The sequence below is a fragment of the Cervus elaphus genome, chromosome 10 (assembly GCF_910594005.1).
Source record: "Cervus elaphus chromosome 10, mCerEla1.1, whole genome shotgun sequence".
Taxonomy (NCBI): domain Eukaryota; kingdom Metazoa; phylum Chordata; class Mammalia; order Artiodactyla; family Cervidae; genus Cervus; species Cervus elaphus.
In genome coordinates, this window is record NC_057824.1 from 35,156,272 (window position 1) to 35,179,392 (window position 23,121).

The 23,121-nt window shown below is 46.4% G+C and overlaps 1 protein-coding gene and 1 pseudogene across 1 annotated transcript in view; one reads left to right on the forward strand and one right to left on the reverse strand.

Moving 5' to 3' along the window:
- Positions 1 to 485: 485 nt before the first annotated feature.
- Positions 486 to 23,121, reverse strand: part of COG7 (component of oligomeric golgi complex 7) — an 86,682-nt gene continuing 64,046 nt past the window's right edge. Inside the window, exons 14-17 of the mRNA XM_043914516.1 lie at positions 19,751 to 19,834; positions 15,571 to 15,685; positions 3,544 to 3,687; positions 486 to 886 (exon numbers count right to left, since the gene is read on the reverse strand). Of these exons, the coding sequence (XP_043770451.1) occupies positions 720 to 886; positions 3,544 to 3,687; positions 15,571 to 15,685; positions 19,751 to 19,834 (510 nt within the window). The 3' untranslated portion in view covers positions 486 to 719. The remainder of the gene's footprint in view (positions 887 to 3,543; positions 3,688 to 15,570; positions 15,686 to 19,750; positions 19,835 to 23,121) is intronic.
- On the forward strand, positions 18,471 to 18,611 carry LOC122702373 (annotated as a pseudogene).

Genomic DNA, 23,121 nt, shown 5'->3' on the forward strand with positions numbered 1-23,121 from the left:
CTCCTCTAGAGCTCGTCACCACGCACAACCCTCATCCTTTAGGTCCCGGGGTTGCCCGCCCAGTTTTCCCCAGGCCACTGCCACCCGACGCCCTCTGGGCCTCCAGCACTAACATCTGGGATGGTCTTAGTCGGAAAGGAAAGTGAAAGTGTTAGTCGCTCAATCGAGTATGACTCTTTGTGACTTAGATCACCAGGCTCCTCTGTCCATGGAATTCCACAGGCAAGAATATTGGCATGAATTGCCATGCCCTTCTCCAGAGAATCTTCCCAACCCAGGGATCGAATCCTGGGTCTCCCACATTGCAGGCAGATTCTTTACCATTCTGAGCCACCAGAGAAGCCAGACCTTAGTCAGTTTACCTGCCAATTCTCTCTCCCTTCCCGCTTTGACCTCCTTCACAGCTGAATCCCCAGTGTGGACAGCATAACACATGGGAAGCACCCAAATATTCACTAAGAAAAGACGGAAACAAAACGGCCTTCTTTCATTTCACAGTATTTATTAATTGCACGTTCAAGATGAAATCATTTTAAAAAAATTATTTGAAAATTCCTAATAAATAATTAACCTCTAATTTATAGCCTTTTTTCTTTATTATACAAATGAACCAAGTCCTTTTGAAACAAGTTCTGCCCAATCCCAGGTGGATTTTTAGAGCAAGTCCATTCTGGAGAGTCCCGTGGCCCTGACCCTCTTGTCAGCCGGGGGCGTAGGGGTCAGTAGTCCACACTCCGCATGGCGGCCACCGTGGTGGCAAGGCGACGGGGCAGGCCTTTGCTGACCTGTCTGTAGTCCTCGGGCTTGGCCTTCAAGAGCATCACGATGTTCTGGAGGGTGCGGGACGGCTGCAGGCCCAGGGCGTCCATCACATTGATCAGGTAGTCTGTGGGGTGGGAGCAGACAGACATAGACCAACAGACTCAGGACCAAGAGGAGGAGCCCCAAGGGCCTCCCCGGAGTAGAAACAAGACGTCAAAAAAAAAAAAGGAAGAAACAAGACGTCACCCCAACCTGTTCCCACCCCCCCACCCCCCGCCCCGATGCTGGCTGTCAGGCCGCTCTCAGCCTGCAGGCCTTCACTCTGATGGTGCTTTATAGGACAGTCAAATATGACTGCGAGCATGGCCCAGGCCCAGGTCTAGGAATTCTAAATTAATGAAGGAGTTGCCAACATCGCCACCACACACTCATCTCTGCAGCCCCGTCAGCCGACCTCAGCTGAAACTCTACCCTGAGAACTCCTGGGTTCCCAGCCCTGCTCCCCAGTGGCCTCCACTGACCACACGGAAAACCCAAGGGGTCAGGAGACACAGGGTTTATCTAAGCAGTTCCTGCAGAGCCCCTACAGGGGGCATGCAGCTGGTGCTGGGGGCAATCCCTGGTGTAATGTGGTTTCCACACATTCCAGATATAACCCCTTGGGGTACAAGTGAAGACAGATTCCCAAGCCCACCCCCAGGCCGTCGATGAGTCTCCAAGACAGGGTGTGAGGGGCCTGTCCTGAAAAGCAGCGCCCCCCATCCTAACTGGCAGGCGAGCTCAGGCAGCACAGGCAGAGTGGATGAGAAAGGGTTTCCAAGGCCGGGGTGACCTCAGTGACTCCTCTGACCTCTCGTGTCTCCGCTTCCACCCGTGGAGGCAGTCAGTACCCTGAGGCAGCATCGCTCAGTGGGTGAAGTGGAACAAGGACCGTGAACACACCCCATGTGACGCAGGTGGTCCATAACTGGGCGTTCTTTCCCTTCCTCCTTCCAGGGCAGCGTGGCCAGCGCTCTCCGGCTCCTCCCTCTCTTCCTGCTCCCAGGGGCTGGGAGACACATCACCCAGCAAGTTCCTCCCTACTTTCTGATCACCGCCCGCGTCCATCTCTCCTCCCTGATAGGCTGGTGCTCCAGCATGGCTCTATCTTCCCTGGGTCTTCTTTCCGGCTCAGGGCACAGCCTGTAGATGGTGCCTGCTCTGTCCTGGCTGCCCGACCCCACGGCCCCGTCAGAGAAGCCACTTCCCAGGAAGGGCACCACCAACCAGTCAGGCACCTGCCTCCGGCCCATGTGCACCCATAAAACTGGGGGCTCCCCTCGACTGCAGGCCAGGACCTGCGAAGCGGCAGCCCACGATCGACCACAACATCTTCTGTTCAGACAGCAAGAGTGCTTTTGTTTCAATGCTTAACTTTGTGTCTTTAAGGTGTCCCTGCGCTGCCACAGACCTCACCGCTCCCACTGTGATACCACCGGGAAGCTTCCTGGGCCCTGAGCCCACTCACTCCCTCATGGTGGAAGCTCAGTGAGCACAGAAATTGTCCAGACCTCTCTGGTTCTATGCCATCTCCTAGCACGATGGCTGCCATGCAACAGATGCTCAGTCACTGCTGAGCGAGTGAACAGGTGGATCTGGACGGGAGCCGAACAGTGGGGGAAGGCGACGTGTGGACAAGTGGACTCTAGGGGCCGCCCCCAAATCTCACTCGCTAGTTCTGCTGGTTCTCCCCTCTGCTCCCACCTGTACTAACAGGGACCACCGATGAACGTGGGGACCTCTTCATCTCTTCTCTGAACACGTGCCCCGTGACAGGACGAGAGCTGGCCGCTGCTCTGTAACTGCTGAGAGCTGGCCACGAATGAGCGCTGCGAGGAGAGTCACGCAGCTGGGTTCGAGGCCTGGCTCCGTCGCTCACTTTCCGAGACCCGGAGGAAAGCATCTCACTTCTATTTCTGCTTCGGCAAAACCAGAGGCTGGCTTGGCCCTGTGCTCACTCGGGTCAAAGCCCTGACTGGGTCCCCAGGCTGCTACTCTTCAAGGCTCCCACCACCACTCCCTTGACTGCTCCAAGAGCTGCCTCCAGCGAAAGAGCCGGCAAGTCACTGGAATGATACCAAGAGGCTGGGGAGACGCTCCAACCATCTGCCTGCAGCACCCCAACCTCAGAGCACCTCCCCCCAGGGCGGCATCACCTCCAGGGATGTGCGCCAGCGGGAGGGGACGGGCACACACCCCTTGACCTGGGAATCAGGGAGGTACTCGGGGTGGAGACCGCAGGGCGACCCTGGCGAGGTGGCCTTGTGACGCAAGTGCTCTGTGCCCCGTTTCCTTATCAGAGCACTGAAGGCAGGAGCGCCGACCTCACAGGGGAGTTTTGAAGATTGCATAAGACAATGCGCGCGAGAGCTTGGCTCAGCACCTGCATGCCTGCGCGTAGTGAGCGCTTAATCAACGTCAGCTGGGATGATGATTATATGGACGAGCAGAAGGCAGGGTGGCATCACACCAGTCTGCCTCACCCATCCCACCCCGTCTCACCAAGGCACCCCTGAACGGCTCTCGGCCCTGGCAGCTATGAGAATCCCCGGGGACATCTGGCAAACTACTGGTGCCCAGGCTTCTACCCAGACTCGTCACGTCAGAACCTCTGGGGGTGGGGACTGGAGAATCTGCATTTTTAACAAAGCTTCTTAGACCAACCCCGAGCTGAAGCTGAGAGGAGACCTGGGGCAACCCTCCTGGAGAGCTGGCCCTCCCCCGCCCGCCACGGGGACCCACCGATGTCGGTGGCCAGCTGCTTGGTGGAGTGCGGGGTGAGCTCGGGGATCTGCAGGATGGCATCACAGTAGGTCTGCATCGTGGCTCTGGCGATGGAGCCCAGCCAGTTGTCGGCCATGTTGTCCAGCTCCGGCAGCTCGTCCCCTGGAGAGGGAAAGATGGTTGTCATCAAAGAAGCAGAGCCTGGTCAGGAAAAATTGGCCATTGACAGCTTGCACAGGTTTCCCCGTGGCTCAAACGGTACAGAATCTGCAGGCAATGCAGGAGATCCAGGTTTGATCCCAGGGTCGGGAAGCTCCCCTGGAGAAGGAAATGGTAACCCACGCTAGTATTCTTGCCTGGAGAATTCCATGGACAGAGGAGGTGAAGGGTGGCAGTCCATGGGGTTGCAAATAATCAGACACAACTAAGTGACTAATACGTTCACTTTCACCAGCTTGTACAGGGCTGTTCTGGGTGACCAGGGCCATGATAGGTGCCGCATGTATACACAAAGCTGCAGTCTCAGTGGGCAACACAGGAAACAGAAGACAGGTACATCTTAGGTCAACTGGTATTGACTCAGTACAGTGAGGATTCAGAAAAGAAGGCAGTCAGGTGAGGTGGGACACCCTTAGCAGTCTCAAAGACTGGGGTCCGATGCAGCCACACAGGCCAGGGGGAGTTCTGCGCCTGCCCATCAGATGGCCCGCCAGAGCTTGACTAGCAAACCAGGAGCTGACCCCCATCTATAATCCAGGTCAGAGGGAGGGGGGCAGCCTCCTAGGGCCCAGCACCCACACCTGGGCAGCACTTGCCTCCTCTGCCCAGAATCATGACTCCACGGCAGCTCCAGCTGCCTCCAAAGACCTCCCAACTCCCTGTGGCCAAAACAGGTACCTCCACCAAGGAAGGCCATGACACGGGGAGCCTGCAACCTTCTTGCAGGTGTCTGCTCTAGCACACTGGGTGGGCAACCCTTGGACACATAACTTCTCAGTTCCTGAAGTTCAATTTCCTCATGGGAACGATTTTTAAATCTCCCTCCTACTTATCATATTATCTAAGCCTGTAGCCCGCCAGGCTCTTCTGTCTGTGGAATTCTCCAGGCAAGAATATGGGAGTGGATACCCATTCCCTTATTTAGGGGATCTTCCCGACCCAGGGATAGGACCCAGAGATAGAACCCAGGTCTCCCACATTTACCATCTGAGCCACCAGGGAAGCCCATATCTAAGCCAAAAAGTTCCTATTGGCGGTTTAACCACCTGCTTCATAAAACTTTCACTGTTAAAATGCTGGAAAAGAATATGAAAAAGAATTTATATATATGTATAACTGAATTAGTTTGCTGTACATGAGAAACTAACACAGCACTGTAAATCAACTGTACTTCAACAAAATCTTTAAAAAAGAAAAAATATGAGGACTGGAATGCTAGTGCACTAGGTAATTCTTTCCAATTTTTTGTATGCTTAAAAATTTTCATAATAACATACTGGATGAAAGATTAAAAACAAAAAATTACCCAGGTCAGCTTCTTTTTTTTGTTATGTTTTCAACCATTGTTACAGTGTTACTTTATGGCTGGAAGGTTTTTTCCTTCTTAACAATGTTCAACCCTGAGTCAAGCACATGGTAAACAATTAATAAACAAGTGAGTGAATGGAAACCACCACATACTCACTAAATCTCTATATGTGTATCTGCAGTGAAACAACAAGATATTATGCTCTTTCTCATGTAAGGCAACACACAATAAATACAGCACTACATTCTCTTGCCAAAGAATCTGAACACGAATTTAATCCTTATCAGTAAAAGATACAAAATGAAGTATTTCTGGATGAAACAACATGATGCCTGGGATTTGATTTAAATACTCTAGCAAAAAATGTAAGCAGAATATATGAAACAAGAAGCCATTCTTAAACCCAGGTGGTAAGTGTCTGGGGTTTCATTATACTATTCTCATGACGTGTGTGTGTGTGTAAAGTTCCATGAAAAATAGTTTAAACATTTTTTTAAGGTTTTCCTTTTTTTGTTTTCTATTGGGGAGCATTTTAAAGCAAAACACTTATTTATTTTTGGCGGTGCCTTGCGTCTGTCACTGCACAGGCTTTCTCCATTTGCAGGTAGCGGGGTCCACTCTCGAGTCGCGATGCCCGGGCTTCTCACTGCAGTGGCTTCTCTTGCTGAGGAGCAGAGGCTCTAGGGCACACAGGCTTCAGCAGCTGCGGCACACGGGCTCAGCTGCCCTGAGGCATGTGGGATCTTCCCGGACCGGGGGTCAAACCAGCATCCTTTGCGTTGCAAGGCAGATTCTTAACCACTGGACCACCAGGGAAGCCCCTAACATTTTTTTTAAACTTAAAAAGCATATGAGTTGACTGCTCCAGTGGTCCAGTGGTTAAGACTCTGCCTGCCCATACAGGGGACACAGTTCGATCCCTGATCTGGGAAGATTCCACATGCCACAGGGCAACTAAGCCTGCGCGCGGTCTAGAACCTGCGCTCTGCAAGAAGCCCCTCCCAGTGATAAGCTGGAGCACCGCAGCTAGAGAGCAGCCCCTGCTCCCTGCAACTAGAGAAAGCCCGCATGCAGCAATAAAGATGCTGCGCAGCCAGAAATAAATAAGTAAATAAAATACTTTTTTAATTAAAAAATAAAAGGGGAAGGCAACAAGAGATCATCCTCTTTAAAAAAAAAAAAAGTATATTAGCCATTAGATGAAAATAAAAATCACTTACAGCCCTTGGATCAAGATGGTGACACATGAAGACCCTGAACTCACCTCTTCCCCCTGGAGAGGCAGAGACACAGCCTCACCAAAACCCCCACACAGCACGGAGGGATCTCACAGGCAGAGTCCCTCCCTGAGGAGCGAAGGGTCTGTCTGTGCCCCACATCCGGTGCCCCAACCCTGGGACCCACACCAGTCAGACGAGGTCCCCAAAACATCCAGCTCTGAAACCAGTGGGACCCGGGGTGCTGTGGGGATCTGAGATACTCCTGTTGAGGAGCTCGAACACAGAGACTCATCCTGGGAACCAGAGCAAAGGCAGCAGTTTGAGAGGTGACCGGATTACACATGAAGGAAATTCAGTTGCTAGTCTTAAAGCTTCAGCCAGAGGGGCCGGGAGTATCCGGGGTTATCCTGGGGCGGGAGAGGTGCTGGAAAACGCCATTCTGCACTCTCCCCCTCCCTCGGGGCGCAGAGGGGCATGCGGAGACATGGCCTCCTGAAAGCTGAGGGTGTGCGCCCCCCGCGCTCTCCTCCTGCACCACTGAAAGTAGACGTGCCCTGTCCCCCACGCTCCTTCCCAACCTTGGCAACGCTGGTTCCCCACAGGGAACGCCTCGGTTGCCTGACTCTGATGATCAGAGGGGCTTGTGCTCCTGGGCCCTGCAGGACCATAGCAATAAAGTCATTTTAACATTTTAACTTTTGTTTTTTACTGTTTCAGTATAATTTTCTTAGCAGTTATTACATCAAAATTCACATTTATAGGATCCAGAGGACTGTCTTAGAAAGTATATGTAATCAGAGTTTAACAGTAAGATAGAACATATTCTCATTATAGCACGGCCCTTAAAGAGTCAAGGATAACAAGGAGAATTAAGTACATTTCTTGATAGAAAAAGAAATGAAGTCTGTATGCATAGTGTCACTTAAAAACAAAGTTCCAAGGCAGTATATAATAAGTCTATGGATGTGAATTTCAGGGGCAAATATCACTGACTTTCAAACCACTGACACCAAAGGGATGTCCAATCAAAACACAAGCACAGTGGCTTTCATTCATTGTAGAGCAATGATAATTCTATAAAGAGACCTTGAATCCTTAAGCCTTGTAATATGCTTTTATGCTGTGACAACTCTAAGGCGTAGATTCTGACGCATTATGACAAAAAGCCCTTGTTCTATCAGAAAACGCTGAGTTTTTTTTCTCAGAAAATGCTGAACATTTTTCTATCAGAAAATTCTGTGGTATTCTCACAGGATACCACACCCAGGACACCACATAGGAGACTGAAATACAACCCGTCTGCGTGTGAAAAAGGCCCGTTTAATTGTCCTGAAGCTTCAACCTGGGGGATTGGCCTCAGGTTTGCCACATACCTAAGGGCTACAGAGGTGCCCTCAGGGAAAGCAGGCAGGGAGACATCACTCTTGCACCTTCCCTTGGCTTCCCCCCGGCTCACTGGTGCCTTCCAGCAAGGAGCTTCCACACTCCTCTGAAGGCCCCATTCTTGCAGCTGTCGCCCATGAGACACCTCCAGACCAGATCTCCCAGTCTGGAGGTCAGCAGGGACTGACTGCAGCCCCTGCGTACTTGAAAAGCTCTTACCTGCAGATCTGGCTTCCAATCAGCCTGAATCTGGGTGCTCAATGTAATCACCCCCTTCGGAACAGACAGGTCTTGGCACATTCTGGGACCCATCAAGAAAAAAATCAGGCTTCCTGGACAATCATAAAGGTATAAGAGACAACCAAGAGCTAGGGCGAAGCTGAATGATAAGGTTTATTTCCTACACAAAGCCATTCCTTCAAGCCTGGGAGAAGGGGCTCTTTTGCTTGTTACATAGAGGCCAGCACAGAGAGTCAAGCAAAATGGGAAACAGAGGAATAGTTTCCAAATGAAAGCGACTGAACCTGAGAAAAATGCCTTAATGAAACAGAGATAAGTCATCTATCTGAAAAAGAGTTCAAACTCATGGTCATAAAGTTGGTCACCCAACTTGGGCAAAGAATGGATGAACAGTGAGAATATCAACAAAAAGAGAGAAAATATAAGAAAGTACCAAACAGAAATAATAGAGCTCAAGAATATGAACTGAAAAATACATTAGTGGGATTCAACAGCAGACTAGACGAACTAGAAGAACGAATCACTAACCTAGAAGACAGAGCAGTGGAACTCATTCAAACAGATCAGCAAAAAGAAAGAGGAATTTTAAAAAGTGAGGATAACTTAAGAGACTTATCGGACAACATGGAGTAGAATAACGTTTGCATTATAGGGGTTCCAGAAGGAGAAGAGAGAAATGAGCAGAAAATTTATTTGAAGAACTAATGGCTGAAAACTTCCCTAACCTGAGGAAGGAAACAGAAATCAAGATCCAGAACAGACAGAGTTCCAAATAAGATGAACCCAAAGAGAAGCACACCAACAGACTTCACAAGTGACATGTCAAAAGTTAAAGAGAGAATCTTAAATGCAATGGGGGGGAAAAAAAAAACAAAACCTTGCTATGTGCAAGGAAACCCCATAACATTATCAGCTAATTTTTTTTATCAGCTGATATTTCAATAGAAACTCTTCAACCCAGAGGGGCTGGCATGTAATATTCAAAGTGCTGAAAGGAAAAAACTTCCAACCAAGAACAGTCTATCAGGCAAGGCTATCATTCAGAACTGAAACAGAGATAAAAAGTTTTCAAAACAAGTAACAGTTAAAGGAGTTCATCACTACTAAACCAGCCTTACAAGAAATATTAAAGGGCCTTCTTTAAGCTGAAAAGAAAAGGCACTAATAATAAGAAAACATGAAATAAAAATCTCTCTGGTAAAAGGTAAATATATAGTAAAGGCAGTAGATGCTAGTATGAAAGTTAAACACGAAAGTAGTAAAATTAACTTTAAAAATTAGCTAAGGGATATGCAAAAAGATTAAAAATATGACATAAAAAATTTAATGTGATAGGGGAGGTAAAAATGTAGAGTTTTTTAAAATGTATTCAAGTTTAAGTTTATACCAATTTAAAATATCCTGAAATATGTGTGTGTGTATGTATACACACACACACACACACAGAAACTATTATATGTGAACCTCATGGCAACCACAAAACAAAAACCTACAGTAGATACACAAAAGATAATTAGAAAGGAATCTAAACATAATACTAAAGAAATTCATCAAACCACAAGGGAAGAGAGTTTGGTTCATATTCTGCCAGATCCATATTCAATACTTTACATGCAAACATGCATGCAGAAATAGACATTTCTGGTGAGGTGGGGTATTTTCAAAACATAAATAATACTGTATGTATTATATTATATCTGCTTTTTTGTCTTAACAATAACAGATCCTAACAATAAAAGATCTTTTCTGTCTTAACAATATATAAAATCCATATTTTTGAAGACCTTATCTCTAAGTACAAACAGTTCTACCTCTCATAAAGAAAATCAAAAAGAAATTTTCAACATTATGGATACATCACAATATATTTATCTACTCCCTGAGTAATAGACATTTGGGTTTTCTAATTTTGTGTACTGAACTGCCTCATATGCACCTTTGTGGGCATACAAACATGGATCCCTGTAGAACGGGCATGCAGAAGAGCTATTGGATCAAAAAGGATGGGTGTCCTTTAGCTGTTGATGGAAATGACCCTCCAGACAATCTTTATCAATTTATACTCCTAGGGTCTAATCTTTGGTTTTCTTCTTGTACAAGTCATGAGATATATCATACATGTGGTAGAACATATAAAATAAATTACACATCTTACAGAACAACCACAAAGCCAATGCCAGTGCAATGACTTCTATGTTCAAGACAAAGGCCTCTGCCAGGACCTGAAACCTCCCACACGCCTCTCCAATCACACGTAGCAGGATCGCGGGTACCATGCTCTACAGCCTCCCCCAGGTAGCATCCCCCAGCAAGCCTTCGAGCTTTGGCTGTGCACATTCTGTCTTACCTCTGTTGCTCGACAGTATGTTTGTAAGAATCATTCATGTCATTATGTATTGCTGTAGCTTGTTCACATTTAATACTGCATATTATTTCATCCCATGACTGAACCATAATGTAGGTGTCCGCTGACTGTTGATGGATATTCGGGTTGCTTCCAGTTTGTGGCTAGTACCAAGTCACCACAAATACCCTTACAGATAAATGTGGGGGCACCTATGGAAGACGTTCTAGGATATACATCTGGGCGTAAACCCGATAGGCTGAGGGTATGCACACTGTCACTCTTATTAGAAAATGCCAAACTGTTTTCAAAGTGGATACACCGACTAACAGTGGTGGTGAGCGCTCTCCAGTCTTTTTTTTCCAGCCTCACCACAGAGCTTAACAGACCTTAGTTCCCCGACCAGGGATCAAACCAATATCCTCGGCAGTGTAAGTGCAAAGTCCTAATCACTGGATAGCCAGGAAGTCCCCTAGTCTTTTCTTCTTGCGCTTATACACATAGCAGTTTTTTTTTTTTACTGGACTCATACTGTATACTGCATTAAATATTTTTGTAATCTCAAAAATGACAGGATGATCTCTGTTCATTTCCAAGCAACCCATTCAGTATCACAGTAATCCAAGTCTATACCCCAACCACTAATGCTGAAGAAGCTGAAGTTGAACGGTTTTATGATGATCTACAAAACATTCTAGAACTAACACCAAAAAAAGGATGTCCTTTTCATCATAGGGGACTGAAATGTAAAAGAAGGAAGTCAAGAGATACCTGGAGTAATAGCCAAGTTTGGCCTTGGAGTACAAAATGAGGCAGGGCAAAGGCTAACAGAGTTTTGCCAAGAGAATGAACTGGTCATAGCAAACATCCTTTTCCAACAACACAAGAGACAACTCTACACACTGACATCACCAGATGGTCAATACCGAAATCAGATTGATTATATTCTTTGCAGTCGAAGATGGAGGAGCTCTATACAGTCAGCAAAAACCAGAGTGGGAGCTGACTGTGGCTCAGATCATGAACTCCTTATTGCCAAATTCAGACTGCAATTGAAGAAAGTAGGGAAGACCACTAGACCATTCAGGTATGATCTAAACCAAATCCCTTATGATTATACAGTGGAAGTGAGAAATAGATTCAAGGGATCTGATAGAGTGCCTGAAGAACTATGGACAGAGGTTCGTGACCTTGTACAGGAGGCAGTGATCAAGACCAGCACCAAGAAAAAGAAATGCAAAAAGGCAAAATGGTTGTCTGAGGAGGCCTTACAAATAGCTGAGAAAAGAAGAAAAGTGAAAGGCAAAGGAGAAAAGGAAAGACTGACCCATCTGAATGCAGAGTTCCAAAGAATAGCAAGGAGAGATAAGAAAGCCTTCCTCAGTGATTAATGCAAAGAAATAGAGGAAGACAGTAGAATGGGAAAGACTAGAGATAGCCTCAAGAAAATTAGAGATACCAAGGGAACATTTCATGCAAAGACGGGCACAATAAATGACAAACCGTAGGGACCTAACAGATGCAGAAGATATTAAGAAGAGGTGGCAAGAATACACAGAAGAACTATACAAAAAAGATCTTCATGACCCAGATAACCGTGATGGTGTGATCAGTCACCTAGAGTCAGACATCCTGGAATGTGAAGTCAAGTGGGCCTTAGGAAGCATCACTACAAACAAAGCTAGTGGAGGAGACAGAATTCCAGCTGAGCTACTTCAAATCCTAAAAGATAACACTCTGCAAGTGCTGTACTCCATATGCCAACAAATTTGGAAAACTCAGCAATGGCCACAGGACTGGAAAAGGTCAGTTTTCATTCCAATCCCAAAGAAAGGCAATGTCAAAGAATGTTCAAACTACCATACAATTGCACTCATCTCACACACTAGCAAAGTTATGCTGAAAATTCTCCAAGCGAGGCTTCAGCAGTACGTGAACCGAGAACTTCCAGATGTTCAAGCTGGTTTTAGAAAAGGCAGAGGAACCAGAGATCAAATTGCCAACATCCACTGGATCACTGAAAAAGCAAGAGAGTTACAGAAAAACATCTACTTCTGCTTTACTGACTACACCAAAGCCTTTGACTGTGCGGATCACAGCAAACTATAGAAAATTCTTAAAGAGATGGGAATACCAGACCACCTGACCTGCCTCTTGAGAAATCTGTGTGCAATTCAAGAAGCAACAGTTAGAACTGGATATGAAACAATGGATTGGTTCCAAATTGGGAAAGGAGGATGTCAAGGCTGTATACTGTCACCCTGTTTATTTAACTTACATGTAGAGTACATCATACAAAATGCCGGGCTGGATGAAGCACAAGCTGGAATCAAGACTGCAGAGAGAAATACCAATAATCTCAGATATGCAGAAGACACCATCCTTATGGCAGAAAGTGAAGAGGAACTGAAGAGCCTCTTGATGGAAGTGAAAAAGAGTGAAAAAGCTGGCTTAAAACTCAACATTCAAAAAACTAATATCATGGCATCTGGTCCCATCACTTCATGGCAAATAGATGAAACAATAGAAACAATGATCGATTATTTCAGAGGGGATTCCAAAAATCATTGCAGATGGTGAGTGCAGCCATGAAATTAAAAGACGCTTGCTCCTTGGAAGAAAAGCTATGACAAACCTAGACAGCATATTAAAAAGCAGAGATATTACTTTGCCGACAAAGGTCCATATGGTCCAAGTTATGGTTTTTCTAGTAGTCATGTATGGATGTGAGCATTGGATCATAAAGAAAGCTGAGCACCTAAGAATTGATGCTTTTGAACTGTGGGGTTGGAGAAGACTCTTGAGACTCCTTGGACTCCAAGGAGATCAGCCAATCCTAAAGGAAATCAGTCCTGAATATTCTTTGGAAGGACTGATGCTAAAGCTGAAGCTTCAATACTTTGGCCACCTGATTCAAAGAACTGACTCATTGGAAAAGATCCTGATGCTGGGAAAGACGGAAGGCAGGAGGAGAAGGGGATGACAGAGGATGAGACGGTTGGATAGCATCACCGACTCAATGGACATGAGTTTGAGCAAGCTCTAGGAGTTGGTGATGGACAGGGAAGCCTGGCGAGTTGCAGTCCGTGGGGTCACAAAGAGTCAAGACACAACTGAGAGACTGAACTGAACTGAATGTTTCAATGGCTGTATAGCATTTAGCTCTACGATATACCAAAAAAATTCTAATCAAAATTTATTTCTCTTTCTGATGCTTTGCTTTTATAAACAATGCTGGGATGCACATTCATAGAGTTATACTTGTGATTATTTTATTAGCACACTTATACAGCAGAACTCCTGATCTAAAAGGTATACACATTTCTAAGGCCTTTGATCTTATGTCAAATAGTCCTTCAGGAATTCAAACTGTACAGTTTAAACTGTTTTCCTCCACCTTGCCAAATATTAAATAAACACTTAAAATATATGGATGTATATACAGTCAATTTGATAGGTTATAAAAAATAAACTATGGAAAAAAAAAAAGGGAATTCCCCTGTGGTCCAGTGGCTAAGACTCTGTGCTCCTGATACAGGGGGGCTGGGTTCAATCCCTGGTTAGGGAACTAGATCCCACATGCCACAACTAAAAACTCTACGCAGCCAAATAAATAAAAATAAATGTTTAAAAAATAAATAAATAAATAAACGATGTTAATTTGCAGCTCTTTGAGAATTACTGAGGTTAAACATTTCTTTATATGTTTTAGCTTATTTGAATGCCTTCGGGTTATTTACTTAATTTTCTGTGGGTGTTCATTTTTTTTCTTACTGATTCATAAGAACTTTTATAAAATGAGGATATTAACCATCATCTATCATATATGCTACTATTTCTTCCAGCTTATCATTTATATTTTTTACAATTTCTTTCATTTTGAAGTCTTCTCTTCCTCATCCCTAAGATTAATTAATACTCACTCATAGGTTAGCTTAGCAGGTTTCACATTTTAAATCTGAAGTTTAAACAGAATTATTCTTTTTTTCAAAAATTATATGAGTATCAGGGACTTCCCTGGTGGTCCAATGCTTAAGATGCCATGCTTCCACTGCAGGGAGCCTGGGTTCAATCCCTGGTCGGGGATCTAACATCTCACATGTCAGGTGGTGCAGCCAAAAAATTATATGAGTATCATTAATATTTATAATCCTATGAAACTTACAGTTTTTATTTGTATTACTTTTACAAACAGTCTGTGGAAATTTGACAACAATCCTAATTCTCTGTGGGATAAAAACCTGACGTATTGATTCAGTCAAATACACTGATTATACGAACAATTTCTCTTTTCTTATTAATTTTCCCTTCAAAGCCTAAATGAGAGGTATGACGTTTTCTCAGTACTCATGCGGTTTTGCCATTACATGGCTATCAGCTTCTTCTTTATACACATCGGTGCTACGTTACTGGACACACTAGGGTACCTGACTACTACAGGTTCACATGGAATCCACCTGTTACCCACATGAATCACTTAGTCCTATTTATTATCTTCTGATTTGATTCAACTTCTTCTAACAGTAATGCAGTCATCTTTTTTCTAATCTGCATTTACATGAGATCCCTTTTAGCAACCCTTAGTTTATAATCTTTCGATGTGATTTTATTTTCAGTGTGGTGGCTTCTCTTGAGCTGCTGAATCCTTTATACACCAAGTGATTCTTTTTTTCTGTCTGTTCAGCCTTAAAGAGGGAGGCCTATCGTGCCCAATTTAGAGATAAGATGATTTTTGGATTGGAGAGTACGTGGCCCCTGTTCAAATCTGTCAGGCCAAGATAATGAGGAAAAGGAAACGTGTTCATGTGTCATATTTTTACTTTGTCAGTTTATAGACCCAGGAGCCTTGGGGAGTTGGGAGCTTGCTGCAGTCAGAGACAATTGGACAGGAAATGCAAACCTCTGTGCTGGAGAGTTTATTTTTGTTCTGACAAGAACTGTTCTTACAAGGGTCCACTTTACTCTGCACGTGGCCCACAGAGAGAGGGAGCAGACAGCGCACTTAGCGAGCCCCTCACCCCTTGAGCTCCTGTCTGTCATCAGCGAGTGCCTATGAGCCTAGGCCCACTTGCCACCACCTCCCCGATGAGGGCACTCGGGGGGTTCACCCCGGGACACGCTACACGCAGTGAGCCTTCCCTTACCCCCTCCGTCCTGCAGAAGTCCCTCCATAGGTACAAGAGAACCCCAGTCTCTCCCAGCCACTCCTGTGCACTCGGACACCTATTTCAGTGGGCGTGTGGAGGACGTGTGTGTGATGCGGGTGAGGCTGCAAGGAGCCTGCGATTACATCCCAGCCCGCTGCTCCCTGTCCCGCACGTCTCTCTCACCTTGCTCTGGAGGAAACGGCAGCTTCCCGGCATGCAAGGCCAGCTCTAAGGCTGAGTCCTCCTGAGTCACGAAGGGCTCCAGGTTCAGGGGGAGGGACATGATATACTGCCCGATCTGAAACAAAAGAGAGCGCTGTCAGCCCGGCGCTGACGCATGCACGTAAAGATTGCATGCAGTATGTTCATGCGAAGGCGAACGGTGGGCAGACAAAACTGTGAGACCTGCTGGCAGCCCCAGGCCTGATCTGTCCAGAGTGTCGTAATGTGGGTTAGGCAACGTCTGAAAAATAGAAGCACTGCCGGTTTGCATGTAGATCATAGATTCATCCTTCTCACTAATGGCCTCAATATTTCTGGAATGCACTCAATGTGAGCTCTACCTCAAATGAGTAATGGATTACCAGAGTGCTTTGTAAAATGTAAAGCGCTTGTGTAAATATGTTATTATTACTGTTCATGGATGAAAAACCGGTAAGATGCTAATGTCAACAAGTGCATGGTCAAGCAAGAATTTCAATTGTGTCTTTTGGATTTGGATCTGGGTCTCTTCCTTCCCGTTTACTGAATCAGGTGAAAGAAGGAGTTTTGTTGGGGGGAAAAAAAGCAGTTTATAAGTTAATCTGGAGGGAAAATCGTATGTTTTCAAAACACAAACTCTAGAAAACAAACCTTCTTGGTTGGTGAAGAATCGCAAAGGTAGGGTTACAAGACATTAGAGATGAGCCATAAAGTAACTCAGGGTTAGTCATGTGTGTGTCATCATGCATACATTTTAGACACCTATTTCTATTACAACTCACAATTGTTTAGTACAAAGTAAAGGTAAGCATAAGGTAAGGATATGCTTTGTTCCAAAATGAGATTGATTTTCAGGTTATGATGATGTAATATATATTTTCTTACAAAGGTACTGGAGCCTGTTGCTTTTTCTGGCTTCATATTGATTCTATACATTCATTCCCACTTAAGAGTTGATACTGATTCTGCAAGCTAACGTCCCAGGACTATCCGAGAAAGATCTTCTCACTCTGGCCTTATATACACCCAGACGGTGGCAGGCGTCCAGAAGTTAAGACAGACTCCCAAAAGCTACCAGCCCAGATTAACGCCTTCATTTCCAAATATTAATGCAGCCCACTGTGCTAATAAAAAATTGTTAGTCTGGTCTCCTTTTAAAGAGGTACATTCACAGATGGTAAAATAAATGAAATTAGCACCTTTTCTTTTACTTAGCACAATCTTTTATTCAAACTAGACAAGTGGTCATGTACCTTGCTAATAACCACAACCACTGTACATTGCAGCTTGAAATGGCAACAAAATCATCATCTTCCCCCAAGGCTGGAGGAAGAGCAGGATGCTGACTTTTGGGGTTAGAATTTCTCCATTTTAGTTCCACTCAGCCAGTACTTCCTGAACACCTACTATGTGCAGAGATCACAGGCATATTCCTGTATTTGGTACCTCTTTAACCTGTAGCCAGTTTTACTTGAAATAAAGAATCGTCATCATCATGCCTTGCATCTATGCTGTTTTATTTTTTCCATGGACGTTTTCCTATTTCATCCCCTTATAATGCTCACACAGTTCTGTGTGGGTGAGGGCATCCACCAACAAGGCAAAGTGTCAGGTATAAATTTTCAATAATCTGACACCTCAAACTTCAATTAATGGGTCTCAGATTGTGGGGATCACTGTGATTCCTAGAGAGATTCCATGACACCAGGTTTCTCTCGGGAGTTCTATGTTTAATTTTTGGAAATCAATGTGGGAAAAGATGCTTATCATCAGACCTCTAGAAGTCTGTCTACTGTTCTCACATATCAATAAATACTCCTCAATATCCCGTCTAGGTGAGCGCAGTGACTCAGGAAACATGAAAAGCTCTGTGGTCAGAGGACCGGGGTTTGAGTCCTGGCTCTCCCACTGTGTGACGTCGGGCACACAGCCCGACTTTGCCAGCCAGGGCCTTGGTTTCATCATCTCTGAAATGAGGGTGATCTCACACTTACTTCAAAGGGCTGTGGCAAGGATTAAATTAATCCTGTGTGACACACACATACAGCATCCTGGCATCCTAAGAGAGCGGCCGCCGGATAAATGGCTTCCCCGCCCCACTCCCATACCCCAGAGCCTTGGTGCTGCTGATGTGAAAACACGGCTGCCGCCAACTGGCTCACGAAGTTGTTGTGAAGATAAACCTCGGTCGGGGCTTCCCTGGTGGTCCAGTGGTTAAGAATCTGCCTGCCAATGCAGGGGAACACCGGTTTGATCCCTGGTCTGGGAAGATCCCACAAGCCTCAGGGCAACTAAACTTGTGCGCCTCAACTACTGAAGCCTTCACACTCTAGAGCCTGTGCTCCACCACAGGAGAAGCCACTGCGTCTAGAGAAAGCCCAAGTATAGCAATCAAGATCCAGCAGGACCAAAAATGATAAATAAATAATTTTTAAAAAGTCAATTTGAAAACCTTTCAAGTCCCTTCTAAGCAACATCATTTCTGGAATCAATTTACACTGCAACACACAAGTCTAGAGAAGGAAATGGCAACCCACTCTGGTATTCTTGCCTGGAGAATCCCATGGACAGAGGACCCTGGCAGGCTACCGTACATGGGGTCGCAAGAGTTGGACACGACTTAGCGACTAAACCACCACCGCCACACAAGTCTCAGTCCTAAAAATGAGAGTCTTCTCATTGTTTGTAAAGACCAACTCACATTTTTAGCTCCCTCAGTCCAGGATATTGGATAATGCCCTGAAAAACAGGAAAACAACTGCCTTGTGGACCTGACACTGCTCAATGAATAGAGTGAGGAAGGCCATTCTCTTTGCTACTCACCAGTAGGATCACACAGGCTTCCTCTAACTGTACAGTATTTACTTTTAAAATTCTTTTCCATCGCTTCTCGGCCTTTTGGCTAAGATCAAGTGTAGTATCTGTTCTTATCAGTTTAAAATTCTTTTCCATCTTTTCATGACTTACATGGGTCTTAAAGTGAATGCTCATGGCAGAGATCACGCATCTCAAAATCACCCCTGAAAAATCAAAGAACTCTCCCACAGTATGGGGAAGACATGATTGGGATCTGCTGCTCCCGGATGGTATTTCTTAGGTTCACCGACATTTAAAAACAACAGCGCTGGACTGTAGGAAGGGCAATGAAAGGAGAGGCCACATGCAGACGTCTGGGAGACAATCAACTCCCAAGGGTGAAAGGTGAAGGGGCAAAGGACTTGAAGTGCCCCTGTTCCCCTGCAAGGCTCATTCTGTTCTTTGTTAACATTAAGCCTGTATAACTAAAATTCTTGTTAAGAGATTTACTTGAAAGTGAACGTATTAGTCACTCAGTTGTGTCTGACTTTGCAACTCCATGGACAGGCTCCTGTGTCCATGGAATTCTGCAAGCAAGAATCCTGGAGTGGGTAGCCATTCCGTCCTCCAGGGGACCTTCCCAACCAAGGGATCAAACCCAAGTCTCCCACACTGCAGGCAGATTCTTCACCGTCTGAGCCACCAGGGAAGAGATGTACCTGCTGCTAAGAAATTAAACATAAGCACACAGACCTGGTATAAGGTAGGAGCTCACTACATGTTTTTTGGATTTGAACTCAGAACTACGATACACTGTTCTTCTGAAAAGTCATGAAGAATTTGACCACCTGCTTCCCATCTTCCCAAGTTCTGAATCTCCTACTGCAGTGGTCTCCTACATCTTTGGCACCAAGGACCAGTTTCATGGAAGACAATTTTTCCATGGCTGGGGGTGTGGTTCGGGGATAATTCAAGTGCATTACATTTATTGTATATTTTTCTTCTATTATTATTATTACATTAACTTTATCGACCTCAGATCATTAAGCATTAGATCCTAAAGGTTGGGGACCCTGTCCCACTGGACTTGCACTTTGAAGCCCTCAGGTATTGGCCACATCTCACATTGAGAGGGATGGGGCAGGGGCAGGAATGTGTTAGGCTCCAAAATCCATATGTGTTTCACCAGCTGACTTAAGGAAGTCAGCTGCATTTCCTTAAACTCCTGGCTATGGATGGAGACTGTCCCAAAGCACAGGTCCAGACAGCACCGGGGCAGCCAGGACCACTGCACCTGGCAGGGTCAGACGAGACGCGGTCTCAGATGCTGTGACCAGCAGAGAGAAAAGTGTGCAGAGGTTCTTACGTTGCTGATGTACTCAAGCGGGGTGAGACTGAAGGTGGGCAGGTCATCGGTCAGGGTTTCTCCAATGCCCGCAGTGTTCCAGCTCTAGGGGAGGAAGGAGAGGAAGCAGTCAGGGTCACAGCACCTAGGCGGCACGGGAAGGCACATGAAGAACACGGCACCCACCGCAGGCGCCGTCTCTGCTCAGAGCCGGCCTCTGGCGTCATCGCCACGTGGCAGGGCAGGGGTTTCTCTTCCTCCAGTCATCACCGGGAAGCCCGCCACAGAGGAAGCAATCCTTTCTCTCTCTCTCTGCATCCTTTCTGATCCTTAAAAGTCCATAAAGCAGGAAGTCCTACCTTCCCGACTCAACTATTCAATGGGAACCAACACTCTGTTCACCTTTCTCGGAAGGCGAGAGAAAGAGCTGGTTGTTCTTGTTCTCGGTTTCTCTGCCGGGCACAGGCAGCCTCATTAACTCTGGAGTCATCAGCCTGCACTCTGTAGAGACCAAGACCCCCCTAAAGCCCTCCCCAGAGACCACATCTGAGTCGGAAGCCCTGTCTGGTTACAGGAATATCCAAACCATGTTCAGCAACTACTGTCGCTAAGGTAAAGCTGCTGCTTTTGATCCACCTGCTTCCTGGATCTAGGTCTCAGCTGACTCAGAACTCTGGGAAAGGGATGAGGAGGCTCCAGAGCCCATGGGCAGCCCCTCTGTCCTCTCCTGACCCCCTGTCTGGAGACCAGGAGCACTGACATGTCTCCTTTGGTCATTTAGCAGAACCACGACATCACTGTGGAGCCTTCCCGGGCCCCTCTGTAGAGTTAGGCCAGTTACCGGCACACACGTGGTCACAGAGGTCAGCCCGGCACGCCTTCACACAGAGGTCTAGCTTCTTAAGTCTTACCCAGGTCACCCTAGAGCCAGCCTGGAAAGCAAGGCCCTTGCTGGCTGGACTCCTGGAGGGACTCCTGAGGTCACATGGTAGCTGCTCCCTACAGCCACCTGAGACCGATCTGGTTGCTTGATCCTCTAAGTAGCTTTCCGGGAATGGCGTGACCACGTCCGCCCCTGGGCTCCCGGCCCAGGCCAAGGGGCAGCCCTCCTCCCCACGCTCTCGAGCACCAACTCGACTCTTAATTTGCCTGCTCTAGACAAAGTCTTTTCTTCCCCAGCCCTGCCCCTACAGTTTTCTAAACGCCTTGCTCTTTTCTGAGAATCCTTTCATTTCAAACCATCCTACTTTTCTTCAGTTAACTCCCACCCCACGGGGAGGGACGCACGGGTCAGGCACGCGCACTGAATGCCTATGATGTACCAGGCTTTGTAGGGAGAGACAAAGAAATGGCTCATCTTGGTTCTTGCTCTCCTTGGGAGAACCGAGACCCCCAACACATTCCCACCCTAGACCCCCTACACTTACACACACACACACACACACACACAGGCTTCCACTTCAGGAGTTCTCAGCGGCGGATGTCAATTTTATACAGTAAGAGTTCAGAGCAACAAGAGCCCAAGGTGGCTAGAGAAGGGGCTGGCCAGAGGATGCATGAGGTGCAGAGAGGAAAGGCTGGAAAGAGCGCACAGTGTGAACACTGGGCTAAGTAAAGGAGAAACGAGAGAGAGAGAAAAGAGATAGGGGCAGGGAAGGAGGAAGGGAGGGAGGGAGAGAGATGGGAAGGTAATCTGTTACGTCTCAAAAGAGATGTAAAAGACATACCCACCAATGTGCAGAGCTAGTCTGGATCCTGGTTCAAATCATGACATTTATAAGACAATCAGAAATTTGAACATTAATTGATGACATTAAGGAATAATTTTAATTTTATTTTTAGGGGTGATTATGGTATTGTGATTATGTTGAGAGCTCTATTTATTTATTTTTGGCTACGCTGGGTCCTTGCTACTTTGCTTTCTCCAGCTGTGGCAAGCAGGGGCTACTCTGGGCTGTGGAGGGCAGGCTTCTCACTGAGGTGGTTTCTCTTGCTGTGGTGCACAGGCTTCATCCCTCTGTGGCATGTGGGATCTTCCCGGACCAGGGATCAAACCCGTGTCCCCTGCACCGGCAGGTGGATTCTTATCCACTGTGCCACCCAGATAAGTCCCTAGAGCTCTTATTTTAGATAAGGGGGCATATAGGACACAGGACAGCCAAGAGCTGAGCAGTGTCAAAGCAGGGTGATGAAGACACACAGTTTATTACACTCTTCCCTCTATTCTTGCATATATGTAGGAAATTTTCCCATAATAAAAAGTTTTTAAAAATAGACTATCACATTGACTGTGCGGAGCCAGGGAAGGGATCTGAATGTGCTGAGACAAAATCAGAGCAACGCTTTATGAAGATTGATGCAGCAATTCTCAGAAGGACTGTGGGTGGAGAGGCTCAAGAAACAATTCAGAGACGACGAGAACCCAAACCAGGGCAGTGGCCATGGAGACAGATGGAGTCGGATTTTAAAAAGAAGCAACCATGCAACCTGGTGGTAGAGTCTTGGCAAAGAGGGTCTCAGTGAGGGAGCAGAGGTGGTGAAGGCCAGGGCGGGCAGAGAGAGGGGAGGCCAGGAGCCGGGGCTGAGTCACGGGGAGAGGGCACAGCATCTAAAGGACAGGCACCGTGGGCTGCAGGCCCCGGGATGGCTTCGCAGAGGAGGCGGGGGGTGGGGGGTGGGGGGGAGCTAAGATGAGGGTGGAGGGAAGAAGAGCCAGAGTGGAAAAGTACTTGGGAATAAGGGCGAGACCGGGTGGACTGATGGGGGAGGGCCTGAAAGGTGGGCAGAGGGGGCGGAGCTGAAGAGGTCAATAAGGAAATGGTGTGGATTATTTTTCAACTCAAAATTTCCTTCAAAGGGGCTTTTCTAACCGTCTTTCACCAGGTAACGTAGGTAAACTTCACCAGCCTATCTTGAAAGGGAATATGGTGTTGGTTTATACTCTTGTAATGGACAAGGGCAACACAATTTACCAGCAAACATTAAAAACAAACATTTAAAGACCAGGGTTTAGTTTTCAAATCCTTAAGGCCAAAAGTGTTTGTCTTTGTATTGTGCGCTTTCATTCTAATTTCATTAGAATTCCCCCTAATCTCCAGAGCTGCCTGCATCCGTTCCCAGGGCCTGTGAGGCCTGAAAGAGAAGGTGAGATCAGGCAGCCAAGGACGGGGCAGAACAATGAGCGTGGAATGCAGAAGTAGAGGGGAAGGGACAGTGCAGGCACCAAGCCCGGCTCAATGAAGACGACTAAATAACTGGCAGAACTGAGGTTTCAGAACAGGAGCCCAGATCTTTAATCTCTGACAAAATAAAAATGATAAAAACAACCAAACCTGGGAGGCTGGGGAAGGGAGATGAGAGACGGAAGGAATGCTAATCCTATCGGCTTTCAG